At 37.3% G+C, this 15,848-nt stretch overlaps 2 protein-coding genes across 3 annotated transcripts in view; one reads left to right on the forward strand and one right to left on the reverse strand.

The window, feature by feature from the left end:
• LOC126821845 (bone morphogenetic protein 7) overlaps positions 1 to 4,230 on the forward strand; it is a 28,152-nt gene extending 23,922 nt beyond the window's left edge. For both annotated transcript variants that reach the window (XM_050550370.2, XM_050550379.2), the window contains one exon: positions 202 to 4,230. In XM_050550370.2, the coding sequence (XP_050406327.1) occupies positions 202 to 462 (261 nt within the window). In that variant the 3' untranslated portion in view covers positions 463 to 4,230. The remainder of the gene's footprint in view (positions 1 to 201) is intronic.
• A 2,153-nt stretch (positions 4,231 to 6,383) lies between these two features.
• On the reverse strand, positions 6,384 to 9,964 carry LOC126821855 (tripartite motif-containing protein 2-like). Its single transcript, XM_050550391.1, has 2 exons — positions 7,274 to 9,964; positions 6,384 to 7,228 (listed from the first exon to the last, which is right to left on the reverse strand). The coding sequence occupies exon 1, from the start codon at positions 9,125 to 9,127 to the stop codon at positions 7,880 to 7,882; it is 1,248 nt and encodes a 415-aa protein (XP_050406348.1). The 5' UTR covers positions 9,128 to 9,964; the 3' UTR covers positions 6,384 to 7,228; positions 7,274 to 7,879.
• Between the last annotated feature and the right edge of the window lie 5,884 nt (positions 9,965 to 15,848).

Below are 15,848 nucleotides of genomic sequence, written 5' to 3' on the forward strand. Positions count from 1 at the left end.
AAGATTATTTTGTGAAATTTGGCCTCCTCTGCACATGATATACACAAGCCCAGTACCACCAATAAGTGTTCGGTAAATCCTTAATTTGTACGAATAAAACCCAGGCCAGCATCTGTCCAAATCAGAGTTTCGAGAAAGATTCAGATCAATTCAAATAATCTTGAATTTAAATATTGAAACATTTTTCTCTGTATTTTTCAGGATTGGATTATTGCCCCTGATGGGTATTCAGCATTTTATTGTCATGGTGAATGTTCGTTCCCTCTAGCTGCTAATATGAATGCTACAAACCACGCTATTGTTCAGACTTTGGTCCATTTGATGGATCCAGTTCTTGTTCCTAAACCCTGTTGTGCTCCAACCAAATTAAACGCCATTTCTGTGTTGTACTTTGATCATAACTCGAACGTCGTCTTGAAAAAATACAAAAGTATGATTGTCAAAGCCTGTGGCTGCCATTAAAAATATATTTCGAACTTTTAAAGATATTATTTGTCTGAGGTTAGTAATATTTTGTAAAAATTGAGATAAAACTTTAAAAGTAAGATTGTCATAGCCTGTGGCTGCCATTCAAAATATATTTTGAATATTGAAAGATATTATTTGTCTGAAGTTTATTTGTCTGACGTTAGTAATATTTTGTAAAAATTGAGATAAAATTTTTAAAGTTTTTTCTTTAATTGGATGAAAAACAAAAACAATGTTCAGGGCCAATACTTATAAGAGGTGCAATATTTCATTACTAGACAGCTTGTGAATCAAAATATGTCTATTTCGGATGTAAAGCCTAGCTCACAAATCGCCGTATATGTTTTGCCACGCACGCGTCGTAGGGTTTGGTAGCTCGAAGACCAGCCGCAAGAAACCACAGGGCCGTAACTAGCTCAGAGCAACGAGTGGGACGAGAAGTGTTCTCAGGGTGCTGTAAATTGACGGACAATGTATATCAATTTTTTTATGGTCGAAAATCTTTTCACAGGTGGGGGGGGGGGGGCGAAAACTTTTGCTGGGGGGGGCTTGGCCCCCCTTGCACCCCCCATAGTTACGGGCCTGAAAAACCGGGTGAAAATTTTGTCATGTGCAGGACCAAAAGTCTCTACACCAAGTCTGCGATTTTCTACGATGCCGAATACATGCAAGTGACACGTAAGTCTCACACATAGGTTTACGAAAATTACCTCCATAGACTGCCCGTAGTAGCACGTACAGCGGTTTGTGAGGCAGGCTTAAGAGAATAAATCAAAGAGCTGATAATCAAAATGTAAGTTATTGGGTTTACGAAAGATATTTTTAAAAATGATTTATTGTTTGTTTAAAAATAGACCTAACCCTGTTGTCTAAAATAGCTAAAAAATAACTCAAAACATGTTCAAACTTCACAAAAATAAATCAAAGAGCTGATAATCAAAATTTAAGTAATTGGGTTTACGCCGATAGTTTTGAAAATGATTTATTGTTTGTTTAATTTTAGACCTAACCCTGTTGTCTAAAAGAGCTAAAAATAATTCAATCATCTTTAGACTTCACTAAAATACTTGATTTGATCAAAAATACATATTTTTACAAAAATATGCAAATTACTTAATTTGCATAATTTATGCAGAAGGTTCGAATTAATGAAAAATACAGATTACTCATATGGACATTACACTGTCAGTCCGTAATTTGCACAAGTTTTAGAGTACAATGGTTTTGAGCTAATGATTTGTTAATTTAGGGGATTTTTTTTCAAAATAAAAAATATGGAAAAAAATCACTTCTATAATTTGCTGTTTACCTGACAGAGTCTCATCGTTAAGCCTGTTTACCTGACAGAGTCTCATCGTTAAGCCTGTTTACCTGACAGTCGGACAGTCTCATCGTTAAGCCTGTTTACCTGACAGGCTCATCGTTAAGCCTGTTGACCTGACAGAGTCTTCTCGTTAAGCCTGTTTACCTGACAGGCTCATGGTTAAGCCTGTTGACCTGACAGTCTCATCGTTAAGCCAGTTTTCCACATGCACGATTTTGTGGCGTTTACACGAAAAACGCGTACATCAAAGACAGGCCCTTATTTGTACATTGTATAATGCGTGATGTACATTTCTAGCTTTAGTTGATAATTTGTATTATTGCATTTATTTGTATATTTTTGTATGTGAATTATACACGAACTACACAATGGCTACCTTTTAGTCTATTTTGTCCTTTAAATGGTTGTGAATATTTAATTTTGTTTGCTATAAGCAGGTTTGTACCATAGAGGTGTTTCTCTCCATTGTATGTACCAGTACTAAAACAATTGTGACCTGCTCCCACAAAACCAGGCACTTGTCGCACTACTTCCTTTTGTACTACGGGCACAAAAGCACAAACTGTATGCCTTCTTGTTGCTGTGAATGAGCCGGATTTCTCCGGTTTCCTCCTACTGCTAAAGGCCCCTACGTGCAAGCAAATTATTGAAATAAAATTGAACCATGTGTTTATCCCGAAATGACCTAGTTTGGGTCCAGTGGACCCTCCCCCTGTCTCTCTCTTATTCAAGGAGTTCACATAATTGACAAATTGTGGTTGAAGTTTGGTATTTATAATGGAGGGAACTGAGTAATATGAAATATATTGTTTATCTAAATTTTTAGCTTTAATTATATTGATTTAGTCATTTCTATATCCATTTACTCTTTAGAGTTACTGCCCCTTGTATTTACATACTTCTACATGACTTACGAGACAAGATTAATGTCATTTGGTTTTATTTGAACAGTTTCTCGATGTCATAGCTAACCTGCGATATTTACTGGATTAGGATCCGATTTGCTGCTCAACTTTCATTCATGATTTAATCATGAAATGGATAATCGAGACTATGATTTTTATCGTACCGACTTTAGTAATGATGATCGAGGCTAGGCTGAAAATTCAATCGCTAAATTCTCGGTTCAGAGTGGATCGTATCGACTTTAGTAATGATGATCGAGGCTAGGCCGAAAATTCAATCGCTAAAATCTTGGTTCAGTGTGTATTAATTTGACTGAAATATTCAGCAAATTCCCTTTACATTATCTAGTTTTTAACTATTATAATGAGAACTGTCAGCTCTTTATCTAATGTCCCATAATGTGTCTTTAAGGAAAAAACGCCAAAATATCTCTGACAATGGATTCTATTGGATTAAAAAGCAACTAATCAAAAGATTTTATTCAATAGATATAGGTGCCTTAGACTTGTCTGGTGTCAAATGGTGGCATTACAGTAGCTTCTATAGTCTTTATCATATTAGTTGTGGTCTGGGTGTCTAATGGGCATTGCGGTAGCTTCTATAGTCTTCATCATATTAGTGGTGGCCTGGGTGGCTAATGGGCATTACAGTTACTCTGATAGTACTTATCATATTAATTAGTTGTGGTCTATAGTCGGAACCAGAGATATGTAAAGGCGGTCAGAACTAAATATTAAGGCGACCTGCTGATTTCCTCAAGGCCACAAGATTTAAACAGGGTTAGGGCACGTGATTTTTATTTTCTAAACAATTTTTTATTCTCAGAAAAATATTGAGCAACAGGCTAGGCCTATATTACCTCTCTCCTAAGGGCATGTGATTGTTGCCGAGGATCATGGGTTAGGACTAGCGCAAGCCCTGTTTGCATCTCGTGAACTTGACGAAAATCTGCATCTAACTGCAGCCATGGTCACCATTTTGATACTCATAGTCTTAACCATATAAGTATTTGGAGCAATGATCAAAATAAATAGATAGAACTCAATGACCATTGAGTGTATCCCTGTGCAGGGATACACTCGAGTGAACCATTGACTAACCCGAGCGGCATTCAATGGCCATTGAGTTCTGTTTTTATTCTATAACTACATGCAAATCTCAAAATACACTGTACTATCCAGATTAAAATAAACCCCCCAAAAAACACCAATACTGTTAAAATTCATCATGGGTTCTACTTTTTTTTACAAAAATTGTGGTTGCTAGTGTTGACGTCATTAAAGTTTGACGTAATTCTGAAAGTGACGTCATTCTGGACAAAAATAGTACATGTCCAAGTCATTGAATACGATCATAGGTTATTCAATGGCTGTATTCAATAATATTTGCTTGTATTTACATGTAGTTATAGAATGTAATCTACACAGATATATTTTTTGCTATCATCATTTATGTATATTTATTTCTTACAAATTTATATTTAGTTTTTTTCTTTAGTTTTAAATGTTTGACAATAAAAATATAATATTCTTTATTTGTGTTGTTTTAGTTAATTATATAATCATTATATGGCACTTTCTCACCGATCAGAAAGTCCTAGGTTCGATCCTGGTGTTAAAGTTCCTGTCTTTTTTGATTTATAGGTGTCCAAAAGAAATGAAATGAAATGGGGTTTAAAGTCCTACAGTTCTGCACCCACTGGGATAATGAAGCCGCGCATATGCCATACAATGTACTTTGAAGGAAATTTTGCCTGGACAGTGGCACTACGGCCTATTCTTATTTCGAATTTCAAAAGTTAAGGGTTGTTTTATGTGCATGACAATGTGTACACACAGGGGCCTTGGTGTTCACTACATTTGATCTTGGTGTTCACTACATTTGTTAAGGATCCTTTGTGCCTTCATGAAAAATAACCTATGTTGTGTTCACAAGCTTGGTGGAGGTGGATAACTGTCTAAAAGGTTATGGAGTGTCAAATGTCGATAGGCTTTGCTAAAAACTGTAACTCTGGAACTGAAGGTTGGTGAGTGCTGAATATCAGTTGGGTTTGTCCTCCCATGACCCCCGTGCTTCGCACCCAATTTTACACAATTCTGATAAAACTAGCCTCTAATACGTTCACAATATTAGCAGTAAAAGGGAGATGACTCTTGAACAGAAAATCTCAGACTGCTGAACCTATAGCCCCTACTGTGATTACAAGGTTTTTCTGCAAAAGGGGGGGGGGGGAGGGAGGGAACCCGGAATGGAAAGACAAACCAAATTTGAAAGAGTTTGTTCAAAACTGTAGCCTTTATCACGTTCACAAGTTTTTTTGCAAAAGGGGATAACTCCATCCTCGCATGACCCCCAGTAGGAGGAGTTGTTAAAAACAAAGTCATTGATAACACAAAACCATCATTTATAGCATCCACAGAGCTGAGGAAGGGTGGTTGGATGGCCGAATGGTTAGCGCGTGCACGCTGTATCATAAGGTCTGTCATTGCGTCAACTGGCGTGGTTTGGATTCCCCGGTTGTACGTGACAAGAAGTAGGGTCGCCTGTCTAACCTTGTGGGTTTTCTCCTCCAGTTTCCTCCCACTTCTAAAGACCCCTACGGGCAAGTGAATTATTGAAATAAATTGAACCACGTGTTAGTCCCGAAATGACCTAGTTTGTCTAGTGGACGTTAAACCCATTTCTCTCTCTAGCTCTCCCTAGAGCTGAAGAAGTAAGGTTTAACACTAGGAAACATTAGATGCTATAAATGATTTATTTGGTGATACCCGGATGACTGTTTTTAACAATTTTCGGCCCTACATTTCAACCGAACCAACCTCTCAACTCTTGTATCCTTCCGCCTCAAAATCATGAATATTCACTAAAACCTGGCAGAAAATGTATTTTCAAACCCTTTTCTTCAATTCTACACCAAAAAGTCAACAGCGATCGCCATTCAAAAGGGGGAAAAGGGAAAGGGAGAGAAAGACTAAAAATAACTTTCGTAGAGATATTTGGTGATCTGTGTCCAGAGATGGTTCAATGATGTTTAATGTCCACTCGACACAAACTAAGTCATTTCGGGACTAACATGGTTCAATTTTATTTCAATAATTTGCTTGCGCGTGGGGATCTTTAGCAGTGGGAGAAAACCGGAGGACCCGGAGAAAACCCCACGAGGTTGGACAGGCGACTCCACTCCTTGTCACGTACAAACGTACGCCACTTGACTGAATGACAAACCTTCTGATCCAATAATTCATGAGTATGTGTATGAATATGTGCATGTGATGGGCGGTCTACTTGCTGTCACAATGCCATACATTCTGCACACAGAGATCCATCTACTTCATACTTCGAGAATAAATCTCTGCCCTAAATGACCGCCATATCCAAAAATGAGTATACTGTTTTGTAATGCGGTTCTACTCTGTCCTAAATGGTAGCCTTTTCTCCGGGTCCTCCGGTTTCCTCCCACTGCTAAAGACCCCTACGCGCAAGCGAATTATGTAAATAAAATTAAACCATATGTTAGTCCCGAAATGACCTAGTTTGTGTCGAGTGGACGTTAAACCCCATTTCTCTCTCTCTCTCCCTAAATGGTAGCCATATCTAAAAAATAAGTATGCTGTTTTGTAATGCGTTTCTACTCCGTTTCACATTTCTAATACACACAAAGACTAAATAAAATTTTTTCAATTTTATTAAATGAAAGCAGAATAAATACTAAAAAAAAAAAATCCTTGAAGTATATTTGTAACATGGACGGAAATCTTCCTTTGTTCTTTTTGTTGAATAAGCAGATTGTTTTCCCTATAGTAGATTGGGTGGAGCTTAACCGTGCAACAACTAGGCATGTTCAATGTTATTGCATTCTTTTGCTGGTTTACATTAGTTTTAGTAGAAATATAGAGAAGTGGGGGTGGATTTTCTGTGCAATAACAACAAGCATGTTGAGCAGGTTTCAATATTACAAGTCATTTATAGCACGCTTCATTCGTTAACAGGTTTAACATCTCGACCTAAGGCCTCGATGTTTAAACCTGTTAACTCATGAAAGCCGTGATATAAATATAACTCAGTGTTTCTGACTAAAATCGTCGATTTAGGACTTAAAATGTCGGTTAACTAGCTTTGTATCTGTTCTCAAGCGGAGCTAATTGTAGATAGACAGCCTAATAAAGCTTAAAGATACATTATGGGAGATTCGGTAACGAGTTGGCAGTTCGCACTATAATAGTTAAAAACTAGATAATATAAAGGCAATTTGGTGAAAATTTCATTCAAATTGATCCACTATGAACCGAGAACTAAGCGAATGAAATTCCCATATGCCTCAATCATCATTACTAAAGTCAGTACGATAAACAGCATAGTCTCGATTAGCCATTTAATCGTTTAATAGAGAAAGAAAGTTATGCAGTAAATCGGCTTACAATCCACTAAAGATCGCAGGCTAGCGCTGCCATCTAGAGTTGATTATGGCCTGGATAGGTTAATTAATGTCTAATTAATAATTTAGATAACATTTCGGGCCTAAAGAAAGACCTGAAATAGGCAGATTTAACTCTTGCATAATGCATGTTTAAGTACTATAGTTTATAATATCCTACCGTCTTAAAGGGGCTAAATCTCTTACTCATTATTTTCCATAATATTCAAATATTAAACACACGAATTAGAATTCAATATTGGTCCATTTCAATCAATATTGATGTTGTAATGTGGGATCCTAATATCCAATATTTTAGACACAGTGAACTCTATGGATTCGGGTGCCATTTTGTAATGAGCAAAAAAACTCGTATCCTACAGGACAATGCTGAAAATTAAGTACTTGTAATGGCTCAATCCGAATCTGAATCTGTACGTCGCAGGGCCTGGGCCCTTATTCACGAAAACTTAAACTAAGTTACAATCGAAATTTTAAGAAATACCGCAACTTCATTGGATATATGCAAATTGAGTTTACTGGTCAGCCAATCGAATTGCAGTATTTCTTAAAATTTCGATTGTATCTTAGTTTTCGTGAATAAGGGCCCGGTTACAGCATGTACGCGACGGGGGAGTGAGTGTGTTAGGTTCTTGATAGAGCTGATTTAAATATCTCTTTAAAGCTCTCTGAATCACAAACGACAAAATAATAATTAAAAACACGTAGAATGTCCAAATAGTCTCAAGCTAAACAAAGTATTCATTTCATAACATTATTTTAACAGTAGCATGAATAGTAAATCTGTTCTTTTTGTCAATAAACCCATTCTTTCTGTTCCGTAGCTTTTCCCAGCTAATAAAATCTTCGCCGTAACCCTCACCACCGGAAGTAAACACCGATGAATATTGTCTCACTAAAGATTTTCTTACATCGTTTATATTTAATAGTTTTAGTATAAAACTAGCTGAAACTGTTTTATTACCGTCTACCCCATTTAGATGCATGTAAATCCCTAATGTGGAGTTAGCAGTATGACGTTTTACACAAATAGACCATGGCATCCCGTGAATAATGACGTCATCACTATCGTAGTTCACGTCAGTCGTTACTATCTGATCCAAACCAAAAGTAGACGTCCAGGTACGCGACTTAATGGTTTTCAACTCATCACCCAGTACTTGTTTTAAAGTTTCAACATCTATCTCCACCATAGGGTAATGAACATATATCGCTGTGGGTAAATCTAAATTGGTTGGTCTGCTGTTTTCAGTTAATGTTTGGGCATTGGTTAACGCATCTACAACTGGAAATGTAGATTTACGACTTAACACTTCAGTCATATAATTAAGACTTTTCTGTAGCGAACTTCTGATTCTGATAACATCGTCATGTAAGGTCTGAAACTTGTTAGTTTCCTCTTCGCGAATTTTATTTATCTCAAATTTTATATCACCGCCATGTTTTTTAACTTCTTCACAAACTCTTTTCACCTGTTTATCGACATTAGCGCATGCTGTTTTAGCTTGGTTCTTGATATCAAATATTTGACTGGTTAAAGATTCACAGTGTTGATCGAGTTCATGGATCTTCGCTTCGATCTTCTTTTTTGAAATGTTTAACTGTTCTCTGACGTCTTGGTCAATTTCTGTAAGATCTGTTTTTGAGTGCGTTGTATGCTCCAGTAAAAGACAACTACAACACATAGTAACGTGACAATCGAGACAATAAAATTCTATTTCTTTTGTCTTGTGTCTCGGACAGAAATACTTTTGTGTTTTATCATTCGGCTGGATGTAAAAGTTTGTGGAGAATTTACTTGCACCACCAAAGGGTACGCGAATCTCCGTTCTGCAATTGGGACATCTAAACCTATTTAGATCATATATTTGTGATGCTATATGACTCTCTAGGCAATGTTCACAAAACGTGTGAAAGCAAGGAAGTATTTTAGGTTTAGTGAAGTCCTCTAAACAAATGGTACATCTATGTGTGTCATCACCCCCTTCCGCCATCTTTACTGATATGTACAACACAGTTAGACAAAGTCCTTGTTAAAATCAGAAATGAATTGGTGTTGAACGTCCTACTGTTCTGCTCCGACTGGGTTAATAAAGACGGGCGTACGCCATGCAGTGTGCTATGGCTTACTCTTATATCGAATTCCAACTGCCAAGGGATCTTTTACGTGCACGCCAATGTATACACGGGACCTCGTTTTTTCGTCTCATCCGAATGACTACACAGCTTTCCTTGTCAGGCCCTGCGTCCTGCACCACTGACTCGAGGAAACCACGTCGGGAAGCTAAAATCACGTTCACACATTATGGTTATTGAGTTATTAAAGAATGCACAGATTAGATCAAGTTTATGTTGAACGTACATATTTGCTTTATACCACAGTTCACTTGTTATAATTACTGTTGTTTTATTATACGACAATTCACTTAATTACAATTATATGGTAGTTTATACCACAGTCCATTTGTTATATATGGTTGTTTTACTGCACAACAGTTCACCACCTGTTATAAGCATTCGGCTGATCTATACGACAGTTCACTTGTTATAATTTTCAATAGAAGACTTTATGTCGCTTAAACTCCGTACATCTTATCAAGTCCTTTAACTGCACACATACTATCAAGGCCCTTTCAATAGACGGTTTGATCTCATTTTAACTCCGTAAATACTATCAAACTAGATGATGGAAAACTTGCTGTCGTTGCTTCAGGAACATGTACTAAACCAACATGCTTTTATATCTACCTTAAATAATACGCCAGGATAGGTTCACACAAAGGTTAGTCTATTATCCAATCCAATTCTACGCTGGCTCGCAAAATGTTTATAAAAAATACCCCACTTATTATTAAAATTATAAAATAAACCGTTACAGGTTATGTATGGAATAAGGAAAGTTTACAACAAAAGAAATACCACGTGAGATATTTATATATATACAACAAAAATGTTTTATAAAATCCCCTATATTATGGAAGCCGATAAGTACCCGCACGCCCCCTCTCACCTTCGCTGTAACGAAGTGTTATAACGCGTTCACAAGAAGGAGCGATATGCACTTCTCGGCTTCCATACCTTAGTGAATAAAAAATAGAATGTGTAGCAGGGTTCTATTCACAAAGACGAACAAAACACCAGGTCATGGGTTCAGGATTTTATTGTGGATCATCAATTTAGTATACATATAAAAAAAACTCTGAGAGACATAAAGAAATGTATAAAAATCAAGAATAGTAATAGTTTACACTATATACATATATTTAAAATAGTGGCGGGAAATAATTGATTTGAAACAAAGGAATGAATAAGATATTTACAATGAGTTTTAACTAATACAATTACATACAAATACATATACATACCCTATAAAATAGGAGTTTATAATAGGGTTGATGTCTTAAATATGGCTACCATACAGACACAGTATGACACAAAGACTGAAATTAAGGTTATGAATAAATTAACACTAAATAGCCGAGAGTAGAATATTCTCAATTACACAAACATACTTATGGAAATACTTATAGAAATATACTAATAACTTAATTATTTCATATATAAATATATTCTAATTACATTACCATATTAAACAGATAAAATATTAAAGTCAGTCAAATAAATATAAAACTTACCAAGTGACAGAATGTGATCCTCCTTGTAACAAGGTTAAGATGCAAGTGAGATTTGAAAGAGAAGCTGAGATGTGGTTATTTTAGTGAGTTAAAAGTGAGTAGAGTTTAGACTTGCTGTTGTAAAGATATTCTTAACCAGCTTAGAGATGGACTATTAAAGGGACAATACAACGAACACCAAATATACCATAAATAACTAATATATTAAAGGGACAATAATACAACAAATATTCAAGATACAATAAATACAAATATACACAAATATACACTACCACAAATGCATGTTGATTTTTGTCCCCCGCCTTTAGAAGAAAGCGGGAGATTATTAAAATGGGTCTGTCCGTCTGTCTGTCTGTCCGTCATACATATTGTGACACAATAACGTTCCTTCTAATTGAGCTAGAATGTTCAAACTTGGTGTTTGTGTTCATTAGTAGTAGGTGAATGCCTTGATAGAGTTCGATCATGCACATTTTCCACTAAGGCTAAGCAGAGATAAGCAGTTTGATTAGTTGAGACTTTGGAACACGATAACTTTGGTTCTAATTGGGTGAGAGCGATGAAACTCTTGAGTATAGATTCATTATATCAATACATTGACTATGTTTGATGATTAGAATTTTCTGCTTAGGCTCGGTAGCGATAAGCAATATGATTGGTCAAGACTTTGGAACATAATAATTCTGCTTTTAATTGAGATATAGATGTTCATTAGGTGAATGTCTTGACTGGGTTCAATGATGAAAATATAAGGTCTGTCATTGAGTCAACTGGCGTGGTTTCGAATGGACTTTAACAGAAATATATGTCATATGGGATGGACAAATACATTTTGTCTGTTAAAAGAGAGAGAAATGGAGTTTAACGTCCACTCGACACAAACTAGGTCATTTCGGGACTAACATATAGTTTAATTTTATTTCAATAATTCGCTTGCGCGTAGGGGTCTTTAGCAGTGGGAGGAAACCGGAGGACCCGGAGAAAACCCACGAGGTTGGACAGGCGACCCTACTCCTTGTCACGTACAACCGGGGATTCGAAACCACGCCAGTCGACTCAATGACAGACTTTATGATACAGCGCGCGCACGCTAACCATTCAGCCATCCAATCCCCCTGGAGAGTGATGAAACTTAGTGTATAGTTTCACTCACTACCAGGTACTTCAAAACCTGAGTTTGATGGTGAACATTTTATGCTTAGACTAAGCATAGATAATCAGTTTGATTTGAAAAAGATAAATGTGCAATTAATTAATATGTTCATATGTTTATTTTGGGATTTCGGCGGGGGACACCAGCTTCACTCTTGGTTCTTGTTTTTTTTACATGTATTTTCAGTGAACGCCTTACACGGAATCTCGACTGATTCCAGATTATAATAGATCTTAAAATCCCTGGTCACACTAGAGGCCGAATGAGCCCGAATGCGTCCGAATAAAAATTCGTTGTATATTCCTGGATATCCGAAATGTATTTTAATGACAGCATTCTTGTTGCATTCCAAATGTTTTGCGCATGCTCAAAACTGTCCAGGTGCATTCGAAGAAATATCGAACGGCATTCGAAGTGTATTCAAAACGTACTCTGCATTCTGAATATTCTTACGGCATTCCAACAACATTCGAAACATTCTGTTCGCATTGGAGTGAGAATCGAAACGGCAAGACACTTCAAATCCTGCCAGAGTGTCCCAAATGAGCCGCGCTGCCGGAATCTATTCGCATTACATTCTGTTTGAATTCCTGGACGTTCAAACCATATTCGGCGGCCATTCTGGAGACGTTCTGACTGCATTCGCGCTGAATTCGTATAGCATTCGACGCAACTTCCAACCAGACTTCGTGTGGTATTTGGGCAGCAACCCATCCGCACTCGAGATGCATTAGCATTCTACTCGATTCCTGTTGATTCCAGATTAAGTGTGAAGAGGGCTTATTAATAAGTGTTTATTGTATGCCAATATTTTGGCAAACCGTCAACGATAAGTAGTTTTTAAAAACTTCCCTTTAGTTTATTGAGCCCCCGTATTTCTCACAAAGCATGGAGTTATTAAAATGGGTTCGTCACACCTTTTCGTACACAATAACTTTACTTTTAACTGAGCAGTGTTATATGTACGGTTGTTGTATTCGTGCGGTCTTCATTCAAGGCAATTTGAATCAGGGTCTATTTAAGGTGTGGGGGGGGGGGATGGATGGCCGAATGATTAGCACGTTCGCGCTGTATCACAAGGTCTGTAATTGAGTCAACTGGCATGTTTTCGATCCTCCGGTTGTACGTGGCAAGAAGTAGGGTCGCCTGTCCAGCCTCGTGGGTTTTCTCCTGGTCCCCAGGTGTCCATCCACTGCTAAAGACCCATACGAGCAAGCGAATTATTGAAATTAAATTGAACCATATGTTAGTCCCGAAATGACTTAGTTTGTGTCGAGTGGGCGATAAACTCTCTCTCTCTCTCTCTCCCTCTCTCTCTCTGAGAAAACAAATCGTGAGCGTGAGAGGAAAGACGATTGGTAATGTGACGAGGAGAGAGAGAGAGAGGGAGGGAGAGAGAGGGAGAGGGGATTTAACGTCCACTCGACACAAAACTAGGTCTCTCTCTCTCTCTCTCTCTCTCTCTCTCTCTCTCTCTCTCTCTTTTATTAAATTTGGTGATAAAAACCCAACATCTAATAAGTATGGCTGTAGATTATCCAGAATAATAAATGAATATATTTGTTGATAAAAGCACAATATCATATAATGGCTATACATTGTCCAGAATAACCCGTTTCTATTAATAAATCTGGTGATAAAAGCACAACATATAATAACGGCCATAGATTGTCCATAATAATAAATTAGTACATTTGGTGATAAAAACAGAGCCGATTGTTCAGTTATCTTGTCCACATGACTGATGTACCTTTTATAAACATCACATGACATCGATTAGCTATCATTAAAATGTATCAAGCTAAATCATGGCCGACAAAAGGAGAGACAGTGACAATTCACAGGTAGGATAATGACGTAATATTCAACGGAGTAGACCGTAGCGCCGCTGTCCGGGTAAAATGTTACCCACAGCGTACACTGTATGACATGTGCCCGTTTTAATTAGCCCCATTTGAGTAGGCCGTAGCGCCGCTGTCGGGGGAAAATTTCCCTCAGAGCACACTGTATGGTGTTTGCCCGTCTTTATTATCCATGTCGGTGCAGAACAGTAGGACGTTAAACCTCATTTCATTTCACTATTGGTAACATATGACTTCTACATCGAAAACTTGTGTACAGATTAGCGTGCACGTAAAAGAACCCGTTGTTCCACAAAACCACTTTCAAAAGTATTGACATCTATACTAACGGCTGTTAAAGAGGGTATTCAAAAATACTGTGACAAAATATACTCTCGTAGTGGTATAAATCAAATGTGGATATTGAAAAATTCCAAAGAATTACTTGATGGTTTTCAATCTAGATCCCTTGCTTCAGTCTCATCTATTCAAACGTTTGACTTTTCTACTTTGTACACTAAAATTCCCCATGGTAAATTAAAAGCCCGGTTGAAAGACAGTATTCACAGTGTCTTTTCGTCTAAATCAGGTACTGCGAGATATCAATATTTAGTTGTAAATTAGAATTCCACATATTTCGTTAAGAATCACAGTGATTCCAAAAACAAATTCACGGCCATCAAGATAATTCAGATGTTGGATTTTTTAATTGACAACATCTTTGTTGAATTTTGAGGGGAAATATATCAGCAAGTGGTTGGCATTCCCATGGGCACCAACTGTGCACCTTTGCTTGCTGATCTGTTTCTCTATTCGTACGAAGCCGATTACATACAGACGCTCGTAAAAACTAATAAACGATCAGTCAGACTTTTTAATTTCACTTATCGATATATCGATGACGTTTTATCACTTAATAATCCTAAATTTAGTGATTATGTAGAATTCATATATCCTGATGAGCTCGAAATTAAAAACACCACTGACAGTGACAATTACGCTTCCTACTTGGATCTGCGTCTCGATTTTGACAATTGCCATAAACTGAGTGTTAAATTGTACGATAAACGTGATGACTTTGACTTTCCGATTGTTAACTTTCCATTTATTAGTAGTAACATTCCAATATCACCAGCTTATGGAGTGTTTGTGTCTCAGCTAATTCGTTACGCGAGAGCTTGTTCCTTTTATTCTGATTTTTTAAGTAGATCGAGGCATTTGTCATCTAAGCTTCAACTACAAGGATACTTGCGCACTAAACTTATTAAAACCTTTAAAAAGTTTTATGGCCGTCATATTGATTGGTAAATATAACGTGTCTCTCTCGGCTATTATTCTAGATATATTTAATTGACACGTATACTATTACTATCTCCCTGATAATATCTACTACATCGTTAACACAGTTCATCGCGTGCATTTTGCATACCGATAGTTCATTGGCCAATCACGCTATTTTACCGACATTTCGCCTAATAGTTTGGATGCAGCTGTGGCGGGTGTGGCGCCAGGCAGGGTAAGCTTACTCTTCCGGACACCTGTTACCACTGTTTGTCGTGTAATTTGTACACGAGGAGCAGTCCATTTGCTGCTTACACTATTTTGCTTGAATACACTATTTTGCCTATAACGTTTTTTAGGACTTCGAATTCTGTCTTATGGTTTGGATTGTTCGTACTTGGTTTTATTTTATTTGGAATTCGAAATAAGAGTAGGCTGTCGTGTAAGTCGGTCTTGATTATCCCAGTCGGTTCAGAACAGTAGGGAAAGAGAGAAATGGGGTTTAACGTCCACTCGACACAAACTAGGTCATTTCGGGACTAACATATGGTTTAATTTTATTTCAATAATTCGCTTGCGCGTAGGGGTCTTTAGCAGTGGGAGGAAACCGGAGGACCCGGAGAAAACCCACGAGGTTGGACAGGCGACCAGAACAGTAAGACTTTAAATCCCATGTCATTTCATTTGGTAATAATCATCCGAAATACTCACGGATTATTGCGTTAAATGAACGACGTATCCTTGTAATCATTTTCAAGCCAAATTATCATTGAAGAGGGATAGTGTATCTCTGGAGCTGAAAAGG

The sequence above is a fragment of the Patella vulgata genome, chromosome 1, assembly GCF_932274485.2.
Source record: "Patella vulgata chromosome 1, xgPatVulg1.2, whole genome shotgun sequence".
NCBI lineage: Eukaryota > Metazoa > Mollusca > Gastropoda > Patellidae > Patella > Patella vulgata.

Coding starts and splice junctions, on each gene's coding strand:
- LOC126821855 (XM_050550391.1), bottom strand. CDS start 9,127: ATGGCGGAAGGGGGTGATGACACACATAGATGTACCATTTGTTTAGAG.